Source organism: Chlamydotis macqueenii, chromosome 6 (assembly GCF_036417535.1).
Source record: "Chlamydotis macqueenii isolate bChlMac1 chromosome 6, bChlMac1.mat, whole genome shotgun sequence".
Taxonomy (NCBI): domain Eukaryota; kingdom Metazoa; phylum Chordata; class Aves; order Otidiformes; family Otididae; genus Chlamydotis; species Chlamydotis macqueenii.
This window is the reverse complement of record NC_141561.1, coordinates 34,031,560-34,054,148: the sequence shown is the minus strand read 5'-3', so window position 1 is coordinate 34,054,148 and position 22,589 is coordinate 34,031,560. Positions and strand designations below refer to the sequence as shown.

The 22,589-nt window shown below is 34.9% G+C and overlaps 1 protein-coding gene across 4 annotated transcripts in view; it reads left to right on the top strand.

Moving 5' to 3' along the window:
- Positions 1 to 22,589, top strand: part of GLS (glutaminase) — a 61,735-nt gene that overhangs the window by 21,633 nt on the left and 17,513 nt on the right. Inside the window, exons 2-10 of one of the 4 annotated variants that reach the window (XM_086751144.1) lie at positions 1,503 to 1,561; positions 7,361 to 7,410; positions 8,968 to 9,000; positions 9,273 to 9,331; positions 10,427 to 10,493; positions 11,053 to 11,103; positions 13,527 to 13,703; positions 14,835 to 14,966; positions 15,918 to 16,010. In XM_086751144.1, the coding sequence (XP_086607270.1) occupies positions 7,372 to 7,410; positions 8,968 to 9,000; positions 9,273 to 9,331; positions 10,427 to 10,493; positions 11,053 to 11,103; positions 13,527 to 13,703; positions 14,835 to 14,966; positions 15,918 to 16,010 (651 nt within the window). In that variant the 5' untranslated portion in view covers positions 1,503 to 1,561; positions 7,361 to 7,371. Of the gene's footprint in view, positions 1 to 1,502; positions 1,562 to 7,360; positions 7,411 to 8,967; positions 9,001 to 9,272; positions 9,332 to 10,426; positions 10,494 to 11,052; positions 11,104 to 12,627; positions 12,715 to 13,526; positions 13,704 to 14,834; positions 14,967 to 15,917; positions 16,011 to 16,833; positions 20,038 to 22,589 lie in introns of those variants that run through there. The other 3 variants (XM_086751143.1, XM_086751142.1, XM_086751145.1) reach the window with 3 other exon arrangements.

Sequence of the window (22,589 nt, the reverse complement as noted above, 5' to 3'; positions counted from 1 at the left end):
GTGGTGACATCTTCAAGGAAATGAGATGCAACAGAGTTTCTGAGGCTATATTTTGTGTGCAGACTTACCACATCGATAAGCTTTTGAGTTGCTGAATGCTAAATAAACATTGCTCATCCTTTTTATCCAAATATAGATGTGATCAGGGGGTTTGGGAACTTTTTTTTTTTTTTGCTTTATACTGTGTGCCAGATTGAAACCATAGAGATATGCAGAAGAATGAAGAACAAAACATTTATAAAAATACTTTCAGAATGAGCTGTATATGATTAAGTTAAGATGTTTATGGACTGAAATGATACCTGATGTTGATGAGAAGAAGCTGTAAGAAAGAGATTCCTACTCAGAATCTGATTTTAATCAAAAGTCAAATGTATTTGACCCAAGTTGCTTGCGTTATTGATACATGAGTAGAACAGAATGTTTGTTAATAGGTGGATCTTAAGTACAATCAGATGAAATCAGAGAAATTTGTGAGTCTGCTTCAGAGAGATGAGGAATGGCACTAACAACTTTAAAAATAGTATATAGACATTAACTTTGTATTTTAGAGGAGCCTCAGTTTTTTTGGACAGAAGGTATTGGCCCTCCCTTTTCACCAATAGAATAACTTGATTTTCTTAAATGTTCTTTTTGATATTGACTTTCTGAAAAATACTGAAAGGAACTTGAGAAGGTTAGTTTTGGGAGATTATCTGCTAGTCATGGATGGCTAAGTGCCATTGACCATGGCCAGCATAATTTTCGTGGGAAAAAATTTCATGATATACTGTGAATATCTGACTAACCTCCAAAAAGCAATCATCTTAAGTTCCTTTTAGTGTGCAAGTGTTTATAACGTGTAAAAATAGTGAATACTTTGTGTGTTTTTAAAATGTTTTTTAAACAGAGTAACAGCAAATAAAAAGAAGAATTCAAACCTGTCACAATATTAATATATTGAGAATTGGATGAGGTTTTCAGACACCAGAGTCCTCAAAAATCAACAGCCTAGTTAGAAGGCAATAGCAAAAATGTTAATAAAAAAAAAAAGATAACCGTAGGAGGTAGATATTGATAAATGAAAACTTATATTTGGGATAAGTAAGACAGCTGATAAGGAAAGCTTTTCTGGAAAAAGAAAAATCAGGTAATTCCTGCACAGGAGCAGCCAAAAATGGCTAGGAATGCAAAAATACTGTTAATACGGAGATTAGTAATAAATAGAAAAACTTATAGCAGATATATGCAAGTCATTTACAAAGTAAGTTAAATTGATTGACTTACTGTACTGTTAAGCAGCATTAGGTCAAGTGTGTTCTAAGCTGTAAAATACTTTGCTCAGAATTAAAAAAAAAATGTATATAATGTTGGATTACAATATTTTTAATTTAGAATTATGTTCCATAATCATAGCTTGAAGTCATACATAAATATTTATAATTTTTCACTTAAACTTTTGACTGGTTTTGTTTGACAAATGTGTCTTGGGATATATTTGTAATTGAAAATATATTTCACAGACAGGCCTCATAACCCTATGGTGAATGCTGGAGCAATTGTCATCACGTCTTTAATCAAGGTAAAAAGTTCATTTTCAGTTTCTCTCAGAGTATTTCAGTAGAATGTAGAAAAAGTGTCTTGTGCAGATTTTGAACTGTTTTCATTTTATGTGTGTAGTATCTGATGGCAGTTTACTCATTAGCAGGTAGACAAGCTCTGATGTTTTGGAAATAGTAATACTTCCAACCAAACGCAATATTAGACTAGCAGTTTTTAAAAAGTAACAGTGCAGCTGAAAGACTCTTTCCTGAGTGTTTTTACTTTCATTTCGTTTCCTTCTTTAACTGCACAACAATTCTCTTGAGAGAATTGCCTGATACTTGTTAAACGCTAGGAGTATGTCCTCAGGAATGTATTTGATGGCACTTAGAAATGTTTTTCTGAATGTCTAATGCTTCTATATAGCATCAAGTTACAAGAGTATTCCTTGCTGTGCAGAAGAAATGGAAGATCCTATACTTTGTACAGGAGCAATGTAGATATACTCGCACGTCAGTCTTAATACTGAATTTGTCCACTATTAACATACTGTACAACTAAACGATGCTTAGCTTCTATGTTATGTAGTTTCTGTTGGGATGTTAAATGGGCTGTCTTAAATAAGTATGTTTGGAAACAGTTACTCATGTTTTGCTGAGTAAACCATGGCTGAATAATGCCTTAATGTCGTTAGTCCATGATCTGTGACTTTTGGAAAGCTGTATTTTATTTTTTCTTAGAATAGCTGTATATATCTCTTGAAGTTGTAAATGACATAAGTTCCATGTAATGCTAATGTTTGCCAGATTTACTTGTATTTTCTACCTTTTTTGGTAGCCACTGGTACAAAAAACTTTTTTTTTTTTTAAGAGTATCTGCTTAGAATTGGAGGAACATGTCAGTCCCCTGCAGTTTTGAAGTAGAAAACTTAATACTGTTACTTCAGAGGTCTAAAAATCTTTTTTACAGCCTTTGTCTTGGTTATGTTTTGAAGTCCACTAGCTACAGTGTGTTTCCTACCTCCTGTTTCCAAATTGTTGATTTTAAAATTACTTAGATCATGATTTTCTGTTATTTTATATTTAAAGAAGGTATAAGAACTCCTGCTTAAAGACATTTATCTTTAATAGCTGTAGGTGAAAGAAAATGGCCTTAAGTATGACAGGTAAATTTACTCACATTTAATTTTTTTTTTTTAAAGGTTGACTGAGCATTGAAATTCACTTGGATAACAGTGAATTTTAAAATTTGACTTAACACATTTGTCTGAAATGTCAAAATGTTAGTCCTACTACAACATGCCCTACCAGTCATAAGGCAAAACGCAAGCATGTGCCTCCTGCAGAAGGCGCATAGTTCTTGATAAATGGTGTACTTCTGAATAGACAACATGGGTTTGTTTACTGCATGCAATTGTGGTATTTGTTAGAAGGTTGGGGGATTGTTTTTGCTGAGTGTTTTTTATTGGTTTTTTTCTGTATTTTTTTTTAAGAATATTGCATTGCACTAACATTTTTGCATGTGGTAACTGCACGTCTAATGGACGCATATCATACTTATCACATTCCATTGTTTGTTTTCAGTGTGATTAAAATGTAGATCACTTTATGTACTGCTTCCACTAAGATACCATTTATCATTTGAATAACTAACTAAATTAAACATACTCTGGAGAAAATTACATAGAGGGTCACAGGCACAAAGTTACTTAATAGTTGAATTTTTTGTGAAGTAACTGCTTTACCATCTGCAATTTAATGATATTCCTACTAACTATTAAGTGATTTAAGTAATCCACATTTATATTTAATCTAATCTAAGACCTTTTTTTTTTGTCTGGAGAAGGTGTCTTCATTAACCCATGTCTTGCCCTCAGTTCCTCTGCGTTCATTCTGTTTATTTAAGGTGTTACGTCCATATCTTGAAGACTATGTATGGCTCCCAGAGTCCAAGAAAATTAGGAGATTATTAAACATGGTGGAATTCACCATGTATGACATTTATCTAATGATAGCATGTTGATACCTATCATAAGATTGCTGCTGTGTTTCAGTGTTAAGAACGCTTTTACCTCCTTTGATATTAATTATTTTATTTCTTTCTGAGAAATTGATACAAGAAGTCTTTCAAAATGTACATATGTTGTGCTGAATTTAGCAGTATGCAGGATCTTGCACACAGCTGCCCTTAGAATCTGACGTAAATTATGATTACTTGTGGATAAGAGATGATGCTTGGAGTTATCTTCTACAGGCTTAAATGATTCTCTTGCTGTCATGTGCTTGGAATTATGATGTACTTACATTTTGGTGCCTTAACTCATGACTCTGTTCTAACTGCTTGCGTTACACCTCACAGACTGTTCCAGCAATTTAGAGCATGTATCTACAATAAAAATCCTTTGGCATAAGGACATCCTGTGGGCCAGTTCTAATGAAATAAAATTTTCAAAAAACCCTAAGGACCTTTTCCCTTGTTTGTAGTCATACAGCCATTTGCCTTTATTACTAGGTATATAAATTACCTAGTTATAACAATTTTCAAATAATTGTTATCAGAAGAAAATTGTAGTGACAATTACAGGAGTTTGTGGAAAAGCGATATGAGATAAAACAATAAAATCTTTGATGTCTCCAAGAAAAGACAGGTACTTGAAAGAAGATTCAGCTCCTCTCCAAATTTAGTACAGATTTAGTGCTCTGTAACCACGCAGCTTTCTCTGTATCACATGAACTGGGAAAAGTCTTCATTGCCTGTAGTATGACAGATCTTAATGCTTTGATCTGTTGTTTTTTCTTAAATCTTAAACTGAATTCTCAAAGCGTGTCAACTCGAGGAGTATCAGTGGTTGTGTCAGCACTTGCCAACTTCCATGTATCTTTACTGACTGGGGAGGGTGGTGCATTAGAGGTCCAAATGGGGTGAAGAGGAAGGGTCCAGAGCGAAATATGTAGAAGGTGGCTGATGTCTGTGGAAGGAATTACTAGAGGACAAGGGATTAATCTTAAGTCATTTTTATTGTATGCTTCAAGACCCATCTGTAGATAAAAGTATTCTTAGTGTAACGGCAAAGGCTTGGGCAAATCCAGTGTATGTAAATCCTTTAAAGTGCTGAGGACCACATGGACAGTCTTACGCAGCCAGTGATGATGGGCTTGACTGCTCGGTGAAGGGAGGTATTCTAGCTAGTGAATTAACGTGGGAAGCATTTAGACATGCTGGGGAGGCGTAGCAGTACTCATAGTCCTTGCCAAAAATTTGGTGTACAAGAAAATGAAAATGTTGATCTTGCTGACCCTGAAAATACTCAATTCAATGAAAGCTTTTATTTTTTGTACGAAACAGAGGTGTATCCGATATACTTCAGAGCTTTTAAAATATGCTGATAAGTCATAAAATAAATGAGGCAGAGAGCGGTAAAAAACCTGTCCAGCTGTGCCAAGGGTCTGTTTGCTGTCAGGATACAGTTAATTAGGAGATGTAGACAGTTATGGTCTAATACTTGAGGGGTGGGAAAATGCATGGTGTATTGGGTTTATTTGACAGTATAGTTACAAGAAATAGTAGAGATTGAGCTCTATGCTACCCACTACAGTTACCTTTTCTGACAGACCGATGTGTAAATGTACATACATACCACTTTAAAACATGTTGGTGTGGGGATCTTCTCTGCCAGATACTTGTCTTTTATTTTGTGAAGTTTCCTCTCTTCCTGGGTTATTCATTTTCTTGTAGTAACTAATTTTGGATAGAACGTATGTTCACGTTATTCTGCACTTGCTTTTTATTATAACTCGTATGTATTGGATGTTATTTAACATAGAATATGTAGTAGTGATACTTGAAATGGCACGTATTCAGTGGTCACATAGGCAAGTATTAATACCTGAGGGACAAAAAAAATAATTTGTATGTATATTTGAAATAGAAACAGTATTGGTCTTAGTGAGTAAATACTGTCTGTGACAGTGTGCTCTCAAGTATTTCAGAGTTGAAAGTGGCATGTTAAGCTGTGGAGACACCAATTCTCGCAGAACAGGCCCAGATTAACAAATACAATTTAAAATGTGTGTAAGTACAGAAAACTAAAATAAAGACATTAATAGAAAAGCTAAATGTAAAAAATGTTTTCTTGCATTCTGACATAGTGTTACAATTTTTTTTTTTTCCTGGATGTTTTCATCACAGTATAGTGTTAGGTTATACATTTGGCTTAAAAAGACCCCAGAAATTAATTCCTAAGCAACGTTATATTATTAGAAGATTATAAACTTCTCATGATCCATATGTTTTTATTATCTTGGCTTAGATTCAAAATTGAAAAATTGTTTTAACAAGAGACACATGGTAAGAGCTTATGTGGTCTAATTGTATAAACACTGAATGTTGATCAATGAAAAGTGGCTAGTATTAACAACTTTTCTAATAAATATTGCCTAGTTTTGTTGTTGCAAGCTCTGGTAAGTATCCATGGGTCTCTCCTGTCCTATGTACATATAGGCATGCAACCTATGCAATAGTAGAAATACTACTAATAAAAACACCTTGTTTCAAAAAACCGAAACAAACCAAAAGCCCCCAAAACAAGGGAAGATGACTAAAACCTGACACAGTCAAAAAATTCAAATTGATGATTGACAGCCGTAGTGTCCATTGTGGTTTTAAGTGTTTACAAAATTATATTGAGCTGTCTTCTGCAAGTTTGAATTTTCTGCTTATCAAACTGCTTCAATCTTAACATTTTCAATTTCATTTTGTATTCATTTAGAATTGTTGTTTTCATATGTATATACACACAAGCATGTATACAGTAAGTGTGTATATGAACATATGTTCTAGTAAGTGTACTAAGTGTTCGTGGAGTTAGTGCATGGAACGTTTCTTTTGATGTCCTAGACAGATGAATTGCATCTGAACTTAAATTAAAAGTGCTTTTTAAGAAATACTGTTGCAGCGTCCCCAACCTCATAAGCTTATACAGTCAAGCTATAAATAAGAAGCACTTGTGCAAGAACAGATGTTTTCTTGTTTCTTATCTTTGTTTTATTTATTATGAAAAAGTTGCTCTGTCCTTAATGATAGGATTTTGTATTTGCAATCGGATTTTAATAGTACAATGTATGTTGCCTCTGTGTCTCTTCAGCTTTTTAGGAGGAGCAACATACCTCTGTCAACTGCTGAAAGAGGGAAACTATTTTGTTGGGTTTTTTAGGTGTCATCTTGTGTGGGGAAGCAAAGTTTTCTGTTTTAGTTACGCATTATGCTAAATCTATATGGAGGTCTTGGTCATATGATGACTTAGGCAAATGTTTTAGGTATATGAGCACTCTAATTTCAGTAGCAACGCTTTTGTGTTTGATATAAAGTACCTATACAAGTGTGTGGAACATCAAGGACTGAAAATGCATCATCTGAGTTAGTATACTGAAGATTTTCATCCAAAATTTGAGATTAGATATAAATTTTAAACAGAAACCTTTTTTAATAACAAATGGATGTGGAAAAGGTTTGCGTTGAGTCTTTTGCCCACCAATTTTATATGCTACTACTAAAGCCAGGTTTTTGTTGAAGGGCTAGGAATTTTTTTTCAACTGGGCAAAAAAAGAAAGTGAAGTATTATGTATTTATATTTTTGTAGAAAGCATGATCCCTTTCTCCCTCTTTCTTTTTTTTTTAACAAAAAAACTTGTTTCGATTTATTATACATGTCTAACCATACAATTATCAATGCAGCATCCCATAACTAATGCTGACCCACTTTCCCAGAAAAAGATGTTCATTGTGCATTTCAAAGGTTGAAAAGGTTTTTGTGGTTTAAATGTTGTTACATATTTTACAGCATTAGGATCTATGGAATATTTTGACAACTGCAACAGTTCAATGAAGTTGGTAATTTCTTCTTTTAATTATTTTTCATTGAACAGATTTGGAGTTAAATTTTTAAGACTTGTGTTCTGGTATATTATACAGGAACATTTTGATGAAATGTATAATGAATTTTTTTTTGTCTAACTGCAAATTAGCTAGAGATTATTGCCTTTAAGAGTAAGGTTATTAGCTTTTAAGCATAAGGTAACCACTGGCGCATAATTTTGACCAAAGAGTGTCATGTTCCTTTCAGCTAGTGATTGTACGTGTATGACTGCACATCCTCATGTAGAGGAGCTGATGCACGGGCTTCAGAGATTATCTGCAACACCCTAGTCCACATACAGAGTGGGAAATCAGACTGGCTTTACGCATTTCACTAAGTAAAATACTGGTTGACATAAAGCTTCAGTGTTTTCCACTTCATTCCCCATTCCCATACTAAAAACAGTGCAAGTGTCTTGAATTGTTTGAAATATGTTAAACAGAGTTTTGTTCTCTAAATAGTATCATTAATACTAAAATTATCTATAAAAAATCTTCTCCAGATATATTGCTTCCACTTGTATATGTGATGCCATTGTTTTTTAAACTTCCTCAAAAAAAAAAAAAAATCAACTTTGCTACTTCAAAAAATTAAAATCTCCCCCAGTAGATCATGCACTATTGTTTTACCTCCCACCCCTCTTTCAACATCTTGCTATAGAAATTTTTGAAAGGTCACCTGTCAGAGACCTGTAAAGAATTAATACAACTTTGACTGACAGCTACTAAATTTGAGAATGTTCTTAAACAGGGATTGGGAGACGAAGCCCCAAAATAACACCCCTGCTTCTCCCTGGAAAAACAAAGCAACCAAACCTGTGAATCAAGTTTCACTAGCATCCTTACCAAGCTGGATTTAGATTTTTCCTTACACTGTTAGCACAGTGATGCTCTCTGCTTGTGATGTGAAGTTCTCTTTTTCTAACTGTTTAATTTTTAATAGGTAGGACATTAACTAGATATTAATCAAATCAAATATTTTTTATTAAATGCAATTATTTTCATAGTAAGGGGTAACACTTTATTTTAAGTCTTCAATCTAAATTCTTAGTATGGGCACTAGTCATGGAAATATTTTAACTTCAGTAGCCTAAACTGTCCTATGCTCAGCTCTGTTGGTAATGTAAGAATACCTTTGTGCTGCTAATCTATTAAAAGTCAGTGTTTTCATTATCATTATCCTGATTGTAGTTACTTTTGTATTTTTTACTTTAACTACTACATTTACTTATGCTAAACGTGAGAAGTTGAATAGAGAGCACTTAAAATAAAGCATACCTTTTTCAGTTTAAATTGATTTCCAACGTACAGCTGTTTGATAAGTCTTATAGCATTATTTAATTTAAATGATAATTAAATATTTACTTATCTAACACTTTAATTTTTTTCATTAATATGTGAAATGATTGTAGTACCTTACTCTTAATTAGCCTCATACTTTAGTTATATGCATTAAAAATCCTAATACTGTTAACTGAACTAACTTATTTTTATGTTAACAATTTTTGTAAATTATTTTTTCTTTTCTTGCAGCAAGGAGCAAATAATGCAGAAAAATTTGACTACGTAAGTTAATGTTATAACATTCCTTTTTTAACTAAATTCTGTGGTAAATGTCTCAAGATGGCAAGGGAATTGCAAGTGAAATTTTAGTAATTTCAAATGTTTTGTCTTTTTATCTGTACTTGCTTGTTTAAACATTTAGTGATTTGGATTGCATTTGTAAAATTGTGTTACAAGGTTTAGGGTAGGGCTGGATTGAAAGTTTATCAGGTACAGGTTTTAAATATCTGAAAATGTTAGCATGCTTTTCTCTGCCTCCTCTCTGTCTCTAACAGGTGATGCAATTCATGAATAAAATGGCTGGTAATGAGTATGTTGGATTCAGTAATGCTACGTAAGTATTTTTTATTTACTTCATGAAGTTAGGTGGAAAATGCCTCAATTGATAGTTGGTATATTGACCTTAGAGCAAAGTTTAGTTATTTACACTGAAACCGTCATTTCATCCCGAATAATTAGGGGGTGTCTTTGGCTTAAAATTTACAAGAACTGAAGTTGTGCATGTGTCTGACATCATTGTGTCCGAATCTCAGATAAAAGTGTTGGTTGCTGCTTTGAAATGTCATTATTCTCTCTTAGTGCTCTGTTGGTGCTATGGCAGTGAGAGCTGTCAGTGCAACTCTTCTCTTCCTGGCACTCATATTAAAAATTGAACTCTGCATGTTGATGGCTGCGTATCAAATGTTTTGAAAGCATACTTTATACAATTGGGACCCTTTATGCTTTTTTACTTTGCATGTTTAAAATGTTTTCTAAAACAATTCCCCCCATTTGCAGAATGTGTAGCATTCCAAAAATCTTGAGGGGTTTTTGAGGCAGCACTGGTAAAAATCATAAAGATTCCGTATATCAGAGTTGATTCCAGGTCGCTAGTGAGCATGTCCGTGCAGAGAAGCAGAATTAGATAACTAGTGTTGTTCCTGAATTACTTACCCTTGTGTCCGTACAGATTCCTCCTTTAGGTTTCATCCTGAACTTAATAATCAGATAAACAGTGCAGCCATCAGTCCGGTCGCTATTTGACCTGCAGCGTGATTCCCAGATTCCTCTCTAGTTTGGTCAGTGTTGTCAGTGAACGACCCTTTCACTACAGCTCCTTGTGGGATGTTTCATTTCACTGTTGCCTTTTTAGAAATGCTTCCGAGAGACAGGTCTTACACTTCTTTGCCTTATCTCCAAGTCAGCTTATGTGTGTGTAGGTAACCAGTACCATGTGTATTCGGGTGTCAAACCTAATTCACTCCAACTGGCTGTACTGGGGTGAGCTTCTGTGGCAATTTCTGTCCCATTAGTAGAATGTTTCTGTGCAGAAGTAATGTATCCTTTACGTGCAGCTTTATTGAATTACATTATGTGTCTCTGAAGTTCAACAGTTTTTTGAAAGTTTGATGTGTTGTCTTATTTGTTTATTTGTTTTATTTATTTTAAGGTTCCAGTCCGAAAGAGAGAGTGGAGATAGAAACTTTGCGATCGGCTATTACTTGAAAGAAAAAAAGGTTCATCTCTTTTGTTTATTGTATTTTGAAGGCTGTGTGGTGGGGTGTTTGTCATAGTCTGTGAAGATTTTTAATTTATTTAATGTACAATATGGCATAAATTATTCTAATACTGTATATGTTTTCATAATTTTACTCCAAATGCTGTCATTTAGAATGTGTGATACTTACGTCATTCTAATAGAATACTTGTTAATGTTTTTTCTGTGTAATAGCTGTGGTAATTTTTTTTATTTATCATAAAAAGCATAATCTGTGCAGTACAGATGACTTTATAGAACTCCTAGATCCATTTTGCAGCTTGCTTATTTAAAGACATAGAAAGCTCTACTGAAAAATACTTTAATACCTAACTTGCTGACCTCATTGTACTCTTATTTTGAAATCTGACATGATTTAATATTTCTACTTGTTACATTTAAATAAATATTTGTTTTTAATCTGCCTAGTGTGTAATAGGCTCACAAGAATATAGCTTAATTTATGTCTCTCTAAAAGCAATATTTAAAAAAAACCCACATAATTTTACCTAAAGACTCTCTTTATTGTTCTTCCTCAGTGCTTTCCCGAAGGCACGGATATGGTTGCTATACTAGACTTCTATTTTCAGGTAACTGACTTTAAAATTGAGACTCATTATAGACTTAGAATTACTTTTATAAGCAGTAGAAGCTGATTTGTCTATAGATATGAAGGTTTTAATGGCTTATAGTTAAACTTGTCAGCTTCTGTTAAACTCTGTTTGGAAATGGATGATGTACATTTGATGTATCCAGGCTTGTTTAGGTGATGTACTTAGGTGTCTGTATTGCTAATGCAAACTAGCACTAGTCTTTAAAACACTAGTAGTTAGAAGCTTAAAATGTCTTGTTTTAATGACTTTGACAACATTTTTGCTTCTTTGGGTTGCCGGTTTTTATTGTACTGTGAAGTACTTTAAACTCTGTGTGTAACTGAAATAGTATGTGCATGCTCTGTTGTAAGCTCAAGGGTAGTGTTACAAATGAAATGGTATGTGTATCTCCTCCTTTCTCTTTCATTCAGTGCTTAGGAGTAAAACAAAGAATCTAGCCATATATATTCTCCCCTCCTCCCCCCCTTTTTTTTTTTTGTTTTCACTTTCAGGAAGTTATTTTCAACTGTCACAAAATGAGAACTTGGCAAGTGTGAGGTATTTCCTCAGTGAGAGTTTCCTAATGTTGAAACATTCGCAACTTGATTAGCTCTGGAGCATGCCACTCTCAAGAGGCAGTTCAAGTTGTATTACTGATTCAATCCGTCTGGGATAGTTTAAAAAGAAAAAAAATCCAAAGTTTAGTTCTCAAAATGAATCTCTCTTTGATTCATGAGACTTACTCTTACTTACACAAATTCTAAACAATATTTTTTAATGCAATTTTTTTTTTATTGGGATGCACCTGCTCTAATCTTTACATTGAATGACTGTTTATGAAGTTAGATATATGAGATTAGCCCTTGGTTAACCTAGGTACAAGCTCATAGTCTACTCTGAAATTCTGTTATTACAGAACAAACCTAATAATTTATTTGAATTTACTGTTTAAACGTGCTTTTTAAATGCTTCCTATCCCACTGCCTCAAGTTCTGATACGCTTCTGAGTGCAAAGCTATTTATAAGCTAAGAGATGCCAAAGCTAACTTCTCTGATGTATTTTAATCTGGCCTTGTTTTCGTGCTTTATGATCTCTAATTCCATCACTCCATGTCATTCTTTTTCTCTCCCCCCCCCCCCCCCGCCCCTTACAAAATCCCCTTTTCACTCCATACTCAGAAAAGGGCAGCTCGTACATGAGCAGCAATTCTGTTTTCTTTTCTTGTCACTATACAATGCTTACTTTCCAACACTGTTAAGATGCTACTTAAAGGGCTTAGTTATTTCTTTTCTTTGTGTTTTCTGTAGTGCTCCTTCCTCCCTTGTGTAATTGGGAACTTTCTGAACAGGAATAAATTTATTTTCCTATTGTCTCTGTAAAGTGAGGATGGATTATTCTCATTTTAGAGAACAGAGGTACAAAATGCAGGTGCTTAAACTGAGAACCTAGAAACACTTTTTTTCAAAGTAGGTGATATTGTGTAATACTTCATATGTTTAAAACACAGTTGCCATTTTAGATGCGTCTCTGACAATCTCTTGATTTGCAACTCCAGTTGATTGGACTAGGATGTATTGAGTTTGGCACCCGGAAAATAAGAATTCCAGGTAGTAACTACTCATGCAAACTTGGCTTAGGTAACTTCATGAAGTATCATGTAATGACTGTTTGGCAAAAGCAAGAATACAAGCACTAGTTTGTTTACTTTTCAGAGTAGCATTTCAGCTTCAGGTTGAAACCAGCTTATCTTTTGGTTTCTGCAGAAATGAGGCAGCATCAGGTGATGGCATCATATCACATTTCCTGATGTGTCACCAAAGTATGTATAGTCTGTACTGAAGCAGGGATCCTGGGAGAAACGATGGTGTAGTTCTGTAATGAATATATCAAAAAGCATATATGAGAGAAAGGTGAAATAAGGCTGCATCAGCAGGAAGTGCTGCCATTAAGACTTGCATGTGCTAGAGTCTGCAGCTTTAACATGTACTTTTAATAGATGTGTGTGGTCTTCTAAGGCTTAAAAAAAAGCCACACAAAACAAACTGAAGTTGAAAAAACCAGTCATTCTGTGGCTTTGCCATTTAAGCAGATGCAAAATACTGAGATTTTTTCCAGACCTCTTCCTCTCTCAATGGAACATAATGGGGGGCGGGGGGAGGAATCAGATGGAGACACTAACCCATGTAAAATACTATCCCAAACTATTCAGAGGGCTTACAGACACTGTTGCTGGGATCTTTATCGTAGGAAGATTCAGACCTTATTAGTTGATGCTACTAGCATCACCTGTAACAAATGTTATGCTGCAGGTTATTTTATGAAATGTTATTCCTATAGAGACATGTTGTTGATCCTGCTGTAGTTGGCCTTATTGTGCTAGAAGTGTCGGTTCTTATAATCTCTATTTCTTTTTCATAAGCTTTGCTCAATAGAAGTAACTTGTGAGTCGGCAAGTGTGATGGCAGCAACTCTGGCTAACGGTGGCTTTTGCCCAATCACCGGTGAAAGAGTACTGAGTCCTGAAGCGGTCCGGAATACCTTGAGTTTAATGCATTCCTGTGGCATGTATGACTTCTCAGGGCAATTTGCCTTCCATGTAAGTCGTTTTCAGATATTGATTAGAGCTGACCAGGAATATTAATCTGTGCTATTGGTTTCCATGTTCTGGGGCTGGCTTACTTGCTTCTAGGGTAAGGAAGGGGGTGTTACATGAATTGTTTGGAAACTGAACAAACCATACGGGGAACATCTCACCTAGAATTCATGGCATGACCAGTACACCATACCTTATAGTAGTTACTCTTCTCTGCTGCTTTGCTTCATTTGGGAATCCTTTTCTTATTGAAACATAAATATTGTCCTTTAAGAGAGGGTGTTCATGAGAAAAACAGATCATTGATGCAGATATAACTGGAACCAGTGTAACTGAAGAAATCCTGCTATATGGGAGTAAAGGACAGCAGAAAGCCTTTGCAGTCAGTGGATTTTTCTTTATTGATTCAGGCTGTTTTATGGATTGTTCTCATACACAGCATATGTACTATGCTTCTATTTTCCAGCAGTACATTTCATACTTGCAAGTATTTCAAGATGTACTACATCTTATTTGTGTTCTCAGCATTTTGTTCTGAGTGTTTTTAGTTTTTTCCTCATTGCATATGTATGAAATTGATTACGATACTTTGTGTGACCTAAAAGTTACTGCTTACTGAGCTATGGGGATGTGTGAGATGTTAATTCCTATTGGGGAAAAAGAGCAATAACTTTATCCAGATTGTAAATAAGTAGGTTATTCTATGGCTTTATGGACAGACTGTTCTATTTTCTTGGCTTTTTGTTTCTTACCTTTTTCAGTCAGAGTTTTTTAATGTGTGTAGCTTTGTTCTAATTCCTAGTTTCAAACTGTTTGTGACATATACTTGTGTGCTACTGCTTAGTCATAATTGCTTTTTTATAATAGGTTGAAATGATCTGTTTCACTGTATTACTGACTGTGTTACTGAGAGCAAATAACTTTATGATCGCATAGCTCAGATTGCCATGAACTGTGCTTTGGGTTATTGTCTGTCTAAAAAGTGATAAGTAATAATGGTTTTCCAGCTTAAATTACTTTCCAGATCAACATTTTATAAGTGCTGTCTAATAATCTTCAGTAAAATGTTAACGCATTGTGTTACTGTCCTCTGCAAACACTCTTCACTATTGTAACTATCTAATTATTCTATAGGTTGGTCTTCCTGCAAAATCTGGAGTTGCTGGTGGGATTCTTCTGGTTGTTCCTAATGTCATGGGCTTAATGTGCTGGTCACCTCCTTTGGATAAAATGGGCAACAGTGTTAAAGGAATTCACTTTTGTCATGTAAGCAGTATTGCCTTTAGCGTTTGGTTTTCTTCTTCTGTAGCTGATGCTTACGGAGCTTCAGTTAGTGTAGCTGAGATCTAATGGAATTAAATAGTGATTAATTACTCTTCCACATGTAGAAAGATTCATCTGATCCAAGGGTGAAAGGCCAAGAAGAGATCTTTGCATTTTAGTAATTAATTACTAAATTACTCACTGTAATTCAGTGACCATTTAGGAAATACAATGCCAAAAACACTGGAGAAACTTACTGTGGAAAAGCTTTGAAAAGGAACACTTCATGAAGTAATGAAGGATTTGGTCTTCTGTGTGCTGCATTAGAAGCTGTAGAGCTTTATTTATAGGTTCCTTTTCCTCTCCAATCATAAAGTAAACAATTTTCAAAACATTGGAAATGCAACTCTTATTTCATTACAATAAAAGAAAAAGATTCTAAAGACCTAAAAAATTAGAGCTTATTATGGCATCCAAGTAACACTAATGTAATACTCATTTTAAAAAATACAACTGCATAGCCAAGTTCTGTAATTATAACCTTTCGTGTTATAATCCAGACTGAATTCAAGTAAATTGTCACACATTTTTTTGTTTCATCTTTTTGACTGAATTTTAAAGTTCTATGTACTAGACTAGGCCAGACTATTCTTCCTGTTCCTGAAGTATTTAGTACAGCTGGAGTAGAAATATATTTAAAACAGATATTTTGCAAATTGCTATTCTGTTTCTTTAAAAATGAGTTTAAAGATGTTACTAGAACTTAATAATCTCACTGTATTATGTTTAAAGGGCCTGGGAGACATTGGTATTTATTTATTAAATAAGCGTCTCCTATGACTGGTTTCACTTACTCGGATATGATGTAAAACATAAGCGGTAGTAGTAGTATAATCTCATACACGTTTGACTATCATATGCAAATAATAATGTATGTTCTCTAAATATTTGCAGGATCTGGTTTCTTTGTGCAATTTCCATAACTACGATAATTTGAGGCACTTTGCAAAAAAGCTTGATCCTCGCAGAGAAGGTGGTGATCAGCGGGTAAGTTAATATGTGTGATTAGTGAGTATTGTTTGTAGACATCAGAAGAAATACAGAGAGTTCTTCTCTCCATGCAGAACTGCTCAATGACATGTATTGCATCAAAGCTTTCAGATAAACTAGTTAGTGTACATTACTAGTGGACACTTACCTGGGTGGACCACAGTATCACAGGGTTCTGTGTAGCAGAATTTCATACTAGATTTGTAACTCCATTTCATGCAGTTCATCTCCCTTGCTAGAGTGAGTATGTGTATCTGATAAAAGTTGCAAAGAGTTCTGCTGTACTGGTTGCCTTTAATAAAGATTTGACCAGCTGGTGGGCTTAGTCTTTCTGTTCTGTGCTGCAATGCATGAGATGTACGTTTAGCATTTTTTTCACGGTGATATCACTTGCTGAGTGTTGCACAGGCAGTGAATTCAGGTGTTAGAGTGCTGTAGACAAGCGCCTGTTACTAAGGAAGCAGTATAAGCAGTCTCTGGGAATGAACTGAACCCACTCCAGCTACGTGTAGAGAAGAGAAAAGTGTGAGGGTGCTTGAGATAAGGAAAACCTCTTTGCTTTTATTACATTGATGTTTTAACTAAGGCATGAAGATTTCAATAGGAGAAGATACAGTAGAATGATTTTTAAAGTGCTTCTATTTGCATGTGTACATCTAAGAAAACACCCAATTTGGAATTTGAATTTTTTTATAACTCAGAGAAAACAACAGTTTGTGTGAAGAGGTGAAAAACATGAGTCTGTTAGCATTGACTGCAAGTGTGGCTTTTTTTCCCTTCAAATACACTAATAAATAATGTATGTTGCTTGAACAACTAGCATTCCTTTGGACCAATGGACTATGAGAATCTCCAGCAAGAACTTGCTTTAAAAGAAACAGTATGGAAAAAAGTGTCACCTGAATCAAACGAGGACATCTCCAGAACCATAGTGTATAGAATGGAAGGTCGGGGAGAGCAAAACTAAACAAATGCGTTCTAGCTTCATTAAATTCTTCGTTTTAAACACTCTCAAGCATCTCTAGATTTAACTTTGATTTGAATATTGTCTGCCTGGTGTTTCATTTTATATATACATTTTGTGTAAATTCTGTATGCTATACCAAAAAGACTGTCAAAAGTTCAAGGGGGGAAAAAGCACATGCAAGCACAAAAACCAAAACTGTTAACTGACTTTTGTAGTTACTTAAAACATTTACTTAAAAAAAAAAAAAAGGTAAATCTGAATGTTTTCAAAGATATACCACGTTTGTGTATATCTGTTTATTTTGTTTATATCTGAAAATTTAAAGTAAATTAATTTTAGAGCTAAGCAAGAACTTACAATGTGTCCTTTTAGCAGTGTCAGCGTGTAAAGACAGAAGAATTTTAATTAAAATATCAAGTAAAATGGTATCAGTAAAACAAGAAACTCATCAATCTCTAAATAATTGTATTAAGTATAGGTTCTGAGTCATGTTATTACTGTATCATTTTATTTTTAATAGAGGCTTTCCAATTGCTATAAACAGAAATGGATCCTTTGGGTATGCCGTGCCAGTGAAGATTATATTATTTGTTTAATCAGACCTCTCATAATTATTAGTGGTAACATTTAAATTAAAAGAGCAAAAATGGCTGGGGATTACTGGGAGAAGCGGGGAAAAGAAAACCCTGCCTGTTTGGAAGTTAACTAATGCAGCAGAAAGATTTCTTACCGCATTATTGTGAGTGTCTTGCTAGCTGCTTGTGCTGCCAGCTGGTAGTTATGACTCAGAAGTCTGCCTTACTAATACTGCTGTGCTCCACCTGAGAGAGGAATGTAAGCAATCTTGCTTTTAGAGCTGTAACCATGAGTAGTGAGCAGGAAATACATTCAGAGCAAAGTAGATAGGTAGATAGTATGAAAACTGTTTACAATTAACTTATTTTTTTGAACTGGTAATGTGTGTGCATGTTCATATCTAAGATCAGAGGTTTAATTTACACATGAGCAACTTTTTTAAAAAGTTACCATTAATTGCTACTTCTGAAAATGATAGTGAGTTGGCATCTCTGGCAGCTTGCTAAGAAATAGGACTTGCATTCTTCTACAGGCAACCACATCTGTTTGTCTGCATAATTTGATAATTTTGAGTATCTTGAGTGGAGTGTATCTTGAAGTGGTGTATGTAAGCTTTGAATAGGCTCAGTAGGCAGTGCTGGACAGAGGGCACAGACCTGCTAAATTCTTTACACTTGTAGCTGTTAGATTCTTAATGATGCTAAAAACCTTAGAAAATTATTCTCTATTTTTATAAAGTTTTCCCCTTTAAAAGCTGGCAGATAATTTGATATATCCCACCCTGTGTATACATCATGCAGAATCCTGTTTATAAAACTGTCAAAAACTTGTCCAAGTAATGATAATTGGTGTTAGCTGGTTGAGTATTTTAAGAGACAATGACAGATAATTCCTTAGTAACACCTCCCCCCCTTCTCCCTACCTTCTCCCCCAATCCCTCTCCTTTTAGTTTCTCTAAAACTCCAAAATGCATTCATATGGAAGTCTTGCATAAGGGGAGAGTTGAGTTATTCCTGCCCCTTTTTGTCCCATCTGGATGTTTGTGAATTAAGGAAGATGCATAAAGCAAAACTGTTCTCAATTACTCTGTATAGGTATTTGTTAATTTTGCATAAACATTTGAAATAAGCTCTGACTGAACCCTGAATAATCTTTATCTAGCAATGTATTGTAAAAGGATGGGCTTCCTGTCTTTGAAGCCTAGGACTAAAAAGTTTATGCAAAACAATACAGAACATCAGTTTTCAGTACGTTTGAAGTCCTGCAGGGATGAAGAGGTAAATCTGTGGTGCAGATGTCAGTAATAAGTGTCAGTCATAAATTGCTGAATAATAGCTGTTTTACAGTCTTATCGCTGATTATAAGTTTAGGTTTGTCAGTGCTTACCTTGAAAATAAAGCAAAATAAGTAAAGGCAAAGTCTTGAATTATGACAATGTCTTACCTGTTTGAGGATTTTACAGTAAACTAGTAGTTACAGAGACATAAGAAGTATTCACGTCCTGCAAAACTACATGTCTTTACCTGAAATACCCTCAGTTGCAAAAGGGAACATAATGTGTCTGTGCTGCTAATTAAATGTATTTACAGTGATGACATGTTGCTGGTTAAATTACTGATTTAATTATAAAGGAAAATGTATGATGCAGGACTTGCTTGATCTAATTCTACACATATTATTTTCTGAATTTTAGTACTATGTGAAGCTAATTTAAAAAATGTGGTTGAAGATGGAAAATTGTTCCATCTGGGTTTCAACTTGCAAATAAAAGTCTTTACCGTATTTATGTTTGTCAGTTACATACAAAACTTAAAGTGGAGGCAAGTCCTGCATGGAAATATAAAGTTAAGGAAACTAGGTTTTTAATATGCATAAGATGACTATATAGGGTACAGCTTACACAATCTTCACTTTAGATAATATATATTACAGTTCTGTAATATATGCTTTTAAAGCCTGTCTCAGAATTTAAGCCAGCCTTTAGTCAGGAGGAGACTCCTTTGGACCAATTCTTTTCTAACTTGCCTACACTCACAGTTTCTTGGCCTGGCCTGCCATGTCTGCAGATGGCTCTGGCTGACGTCCCGGGCGGCTGGGACGGTGGTTAGATCTGCCACGACGACTCGCCCGTGCCTGCGTTGCGTTTGAGCGGGGCCGAGGGCATGCGGTGGTAGAGGCTAGTCACTGAATGTTTGGCGTCTGCAATGGTTTTAGTGTTCACCTGTGCTACAGTAATAGCAATTCTTGATATTCAAGCATTTTAGCTGTTTGTTTGTTTTTCTTTGTCAGCATCATTAACATTTCATTAGAAATGTAAATGCTTTTTAAAATTTTATTTTAGCATTTGTGTTGTACTTTTTGGCTCAGTTGTTAAGTTACCTGTCTCGTTTTCCATTTTTCATTTGCATTGTATGTTATTTATGTATCTCGATTTCCAGCATGCTTATTTTTGTATTGTTTAATAAATTTATTTTAAGCTGATTTTTTTATTGTATTTTTTTTTTCTCTCAATGGAGAACAGATTTGTTCAAACACGTTTTTGAGACTGAGGTGAGATAGTGAGCACTCCATTCTAAAAAAGAGTTCTGGAAAAGTAGGTGGAATAAACAGATTTAGTTAAACCAGTGATTGAAAACCTTCCTAAGATTTCTTAAACATTTTGTACAATAATCTAATTATTTTTCTCTCTGAACTATTATCTTAGAAAGTTGAAAGCAAAAATCAAAGTAGCAAAACTTTCTCACTGTGACTTTTCTAATAAGAATGTAATGGTGCAGTAGGTTATTAGCGTCATTGTGTATTTCTGTGGCTTTGAAGATACTAATTCAGTCACTTGGAAAATACGTGGGTAATGGTGCCAGTGCCAGGGTAGTAACTGCTGATCCTGAGCACTGTGAAGTGAAGAATACAGCTTGTAGTAAATCATGCACAGCAAAGGATGGTCCAAACCCACATCCTTGTAGTAGCAACAGTGGGCTCTGAGCAACGGTTAGGTGAATCTGGGTTCCTGCCAAAGCCCTTGCCCTTCGTCACAGGCTTACTTTTTTTTTTTTTTTTTTTTCCCCCCATGAAAATTTATTTGAGATACTAAATAGTAGAGCTATTTATGCTGTGGTGATTCTGGGGTAAAATTTTCTCACTAGAGACATGCCCATACTGAGGATGGCAGTAAATACTAGTTTAGCTTTTCTGTAGATTGGTTTTTAAACTGCAGTTGTGTAATATGTTTTTAAAATCAGCTGTATGTTCATTGTGTGTACTGCATATCAAAAGAGTTTATTCTTTGAAAGTCATAAAGACAAGGAAAGGTAGAAGAGTAGTAGATACAAAGAGAGAGAACCACGGGTGACTTAATGTAGAATTATTTTGGCTTTTATATTTTGATTTTTCATTGTGTGCCTGTGTCACAAGAGCAGTGGGTGGGTAGATTAATAAAAAGCCAATGGAGTCACAGGAGGGTGGGTGGGAGAGGGACAGAGTAAGTTGGTTTTTCATTGTTCTTATTTCTCTTGGTCTTGATAAATACATGTCATTGATGCACAGTAGCTAGCTGTGAGCAAAGTAGTTAATTATGAGCTTCAAAATTTGTATATAAAGTTTTCATTTTAATATCATAAACATTGTTTGTAGAGTTTTACTATTCTAATTTTTAAATTTTGTTTAAATATTTCTGTAGTTTTCTGGTGGGAGTTCAGAAGCAGTTATTCCAGTGAAAGAAGAATAGACTTTTTTCAGCTGAGTTCTTATTAGGATGATGAAGTACACCTAATAATTTATCTTCAGTGCAGAATCTCTTTGAGGAATTTGAATGTCTCAAATGTCTATAGTAGCTGCAGGGATGACAGAGACTTGAAATCGGGTAGAAATCTAACTAAAACTTAATTTTTTTTTTTTATCATGCTAGTATCTTGTCTGTTTCTCACTTCTTGTCCTGTCTAGAAAATGTATGACTAAGTAGTGGCTGTAATGACGTGCTTTTAAAGGATGAGTCATGCATAGCCCCATTTTCCTTCAGGAATTTATGTCCTGGTATGCTGAATAATTTGTTGCAGTCTACATTATTAAACTACCTACTTTGAATCAAGGGTGGTTTCTGACTTACCATTTGTTCCTTCTAGAGAATATTGTGTGTGAAATAGAAATGCCCTCTTTTCTTTTGGTTTTCATGCAAGCAGAAGCTAATTTTATTATTGGTGTCTAATGCTGCTTTATGCAGACTCTTGATATCATTAGCATTTAAAAGTTTTTGCAAGACTTAAGAGTGCCACAGCTCTGCACATGGTTCAGTTGCTTCTGAAAATGCACATGCATTTCCTTGGTGCGTAGCAGGCCCTAGGTAATGGTTAGATCTGAGGCTGCAGTTTAGAAGCCCTACAATAGAGTTTAAGCTGGGAGAAGTGTGGTGGTGGCAATTTTTTTTTTTTTTTTTTTTTTTTTTTTTTTCCCTTTAAGTAGTTTAAACAGAATTTAATTTGGGTAATGAAGCTGACGTGGATGCGTGACTTACAGTCAAGCTTAAAGGAAGGGCAAAGGCAAAAGGGAAGAATTTTAAGGGCTTTTCTACCCTCAAAAATATTCCAGCCAGCCGTCCTTTTGTGTATTTCATTGATGCAGTGGGCACGTGGGGGAGCGTATCTGTTCCAAGGTAACACTTCCTCTTTCAGCTGCTGCTCTGCTCTGATTTTGACCTCGCTGGTGCAAGGCTGGTGCCTTCTGTAGTGTTGTCCACGTACTTTTCTTGATAGCAGTTATGCTTGCAGAAGGCAAAAGCTGTCTTCTCTGTATCTGCTTTCCAGATTTCCTCTGACACTTCTGTCTGGTCTGTTTACAGCAGATCTCCTCTGGTTAAGTAGCACTGTTTTTGTGAATTACGGGCAGTTGGTAGTGCTTCTGTTAGAGATCGCTGGACATGTGTTTCATTATTACTTAGTCAGACTTGGAATAAAATCTGACATTTTTTTGCCCACCCTGTATTTGCACTTCTGTTAATCTGTCTGGCATCATGATTGAAACTGCTTGAATTTGATTCTTAT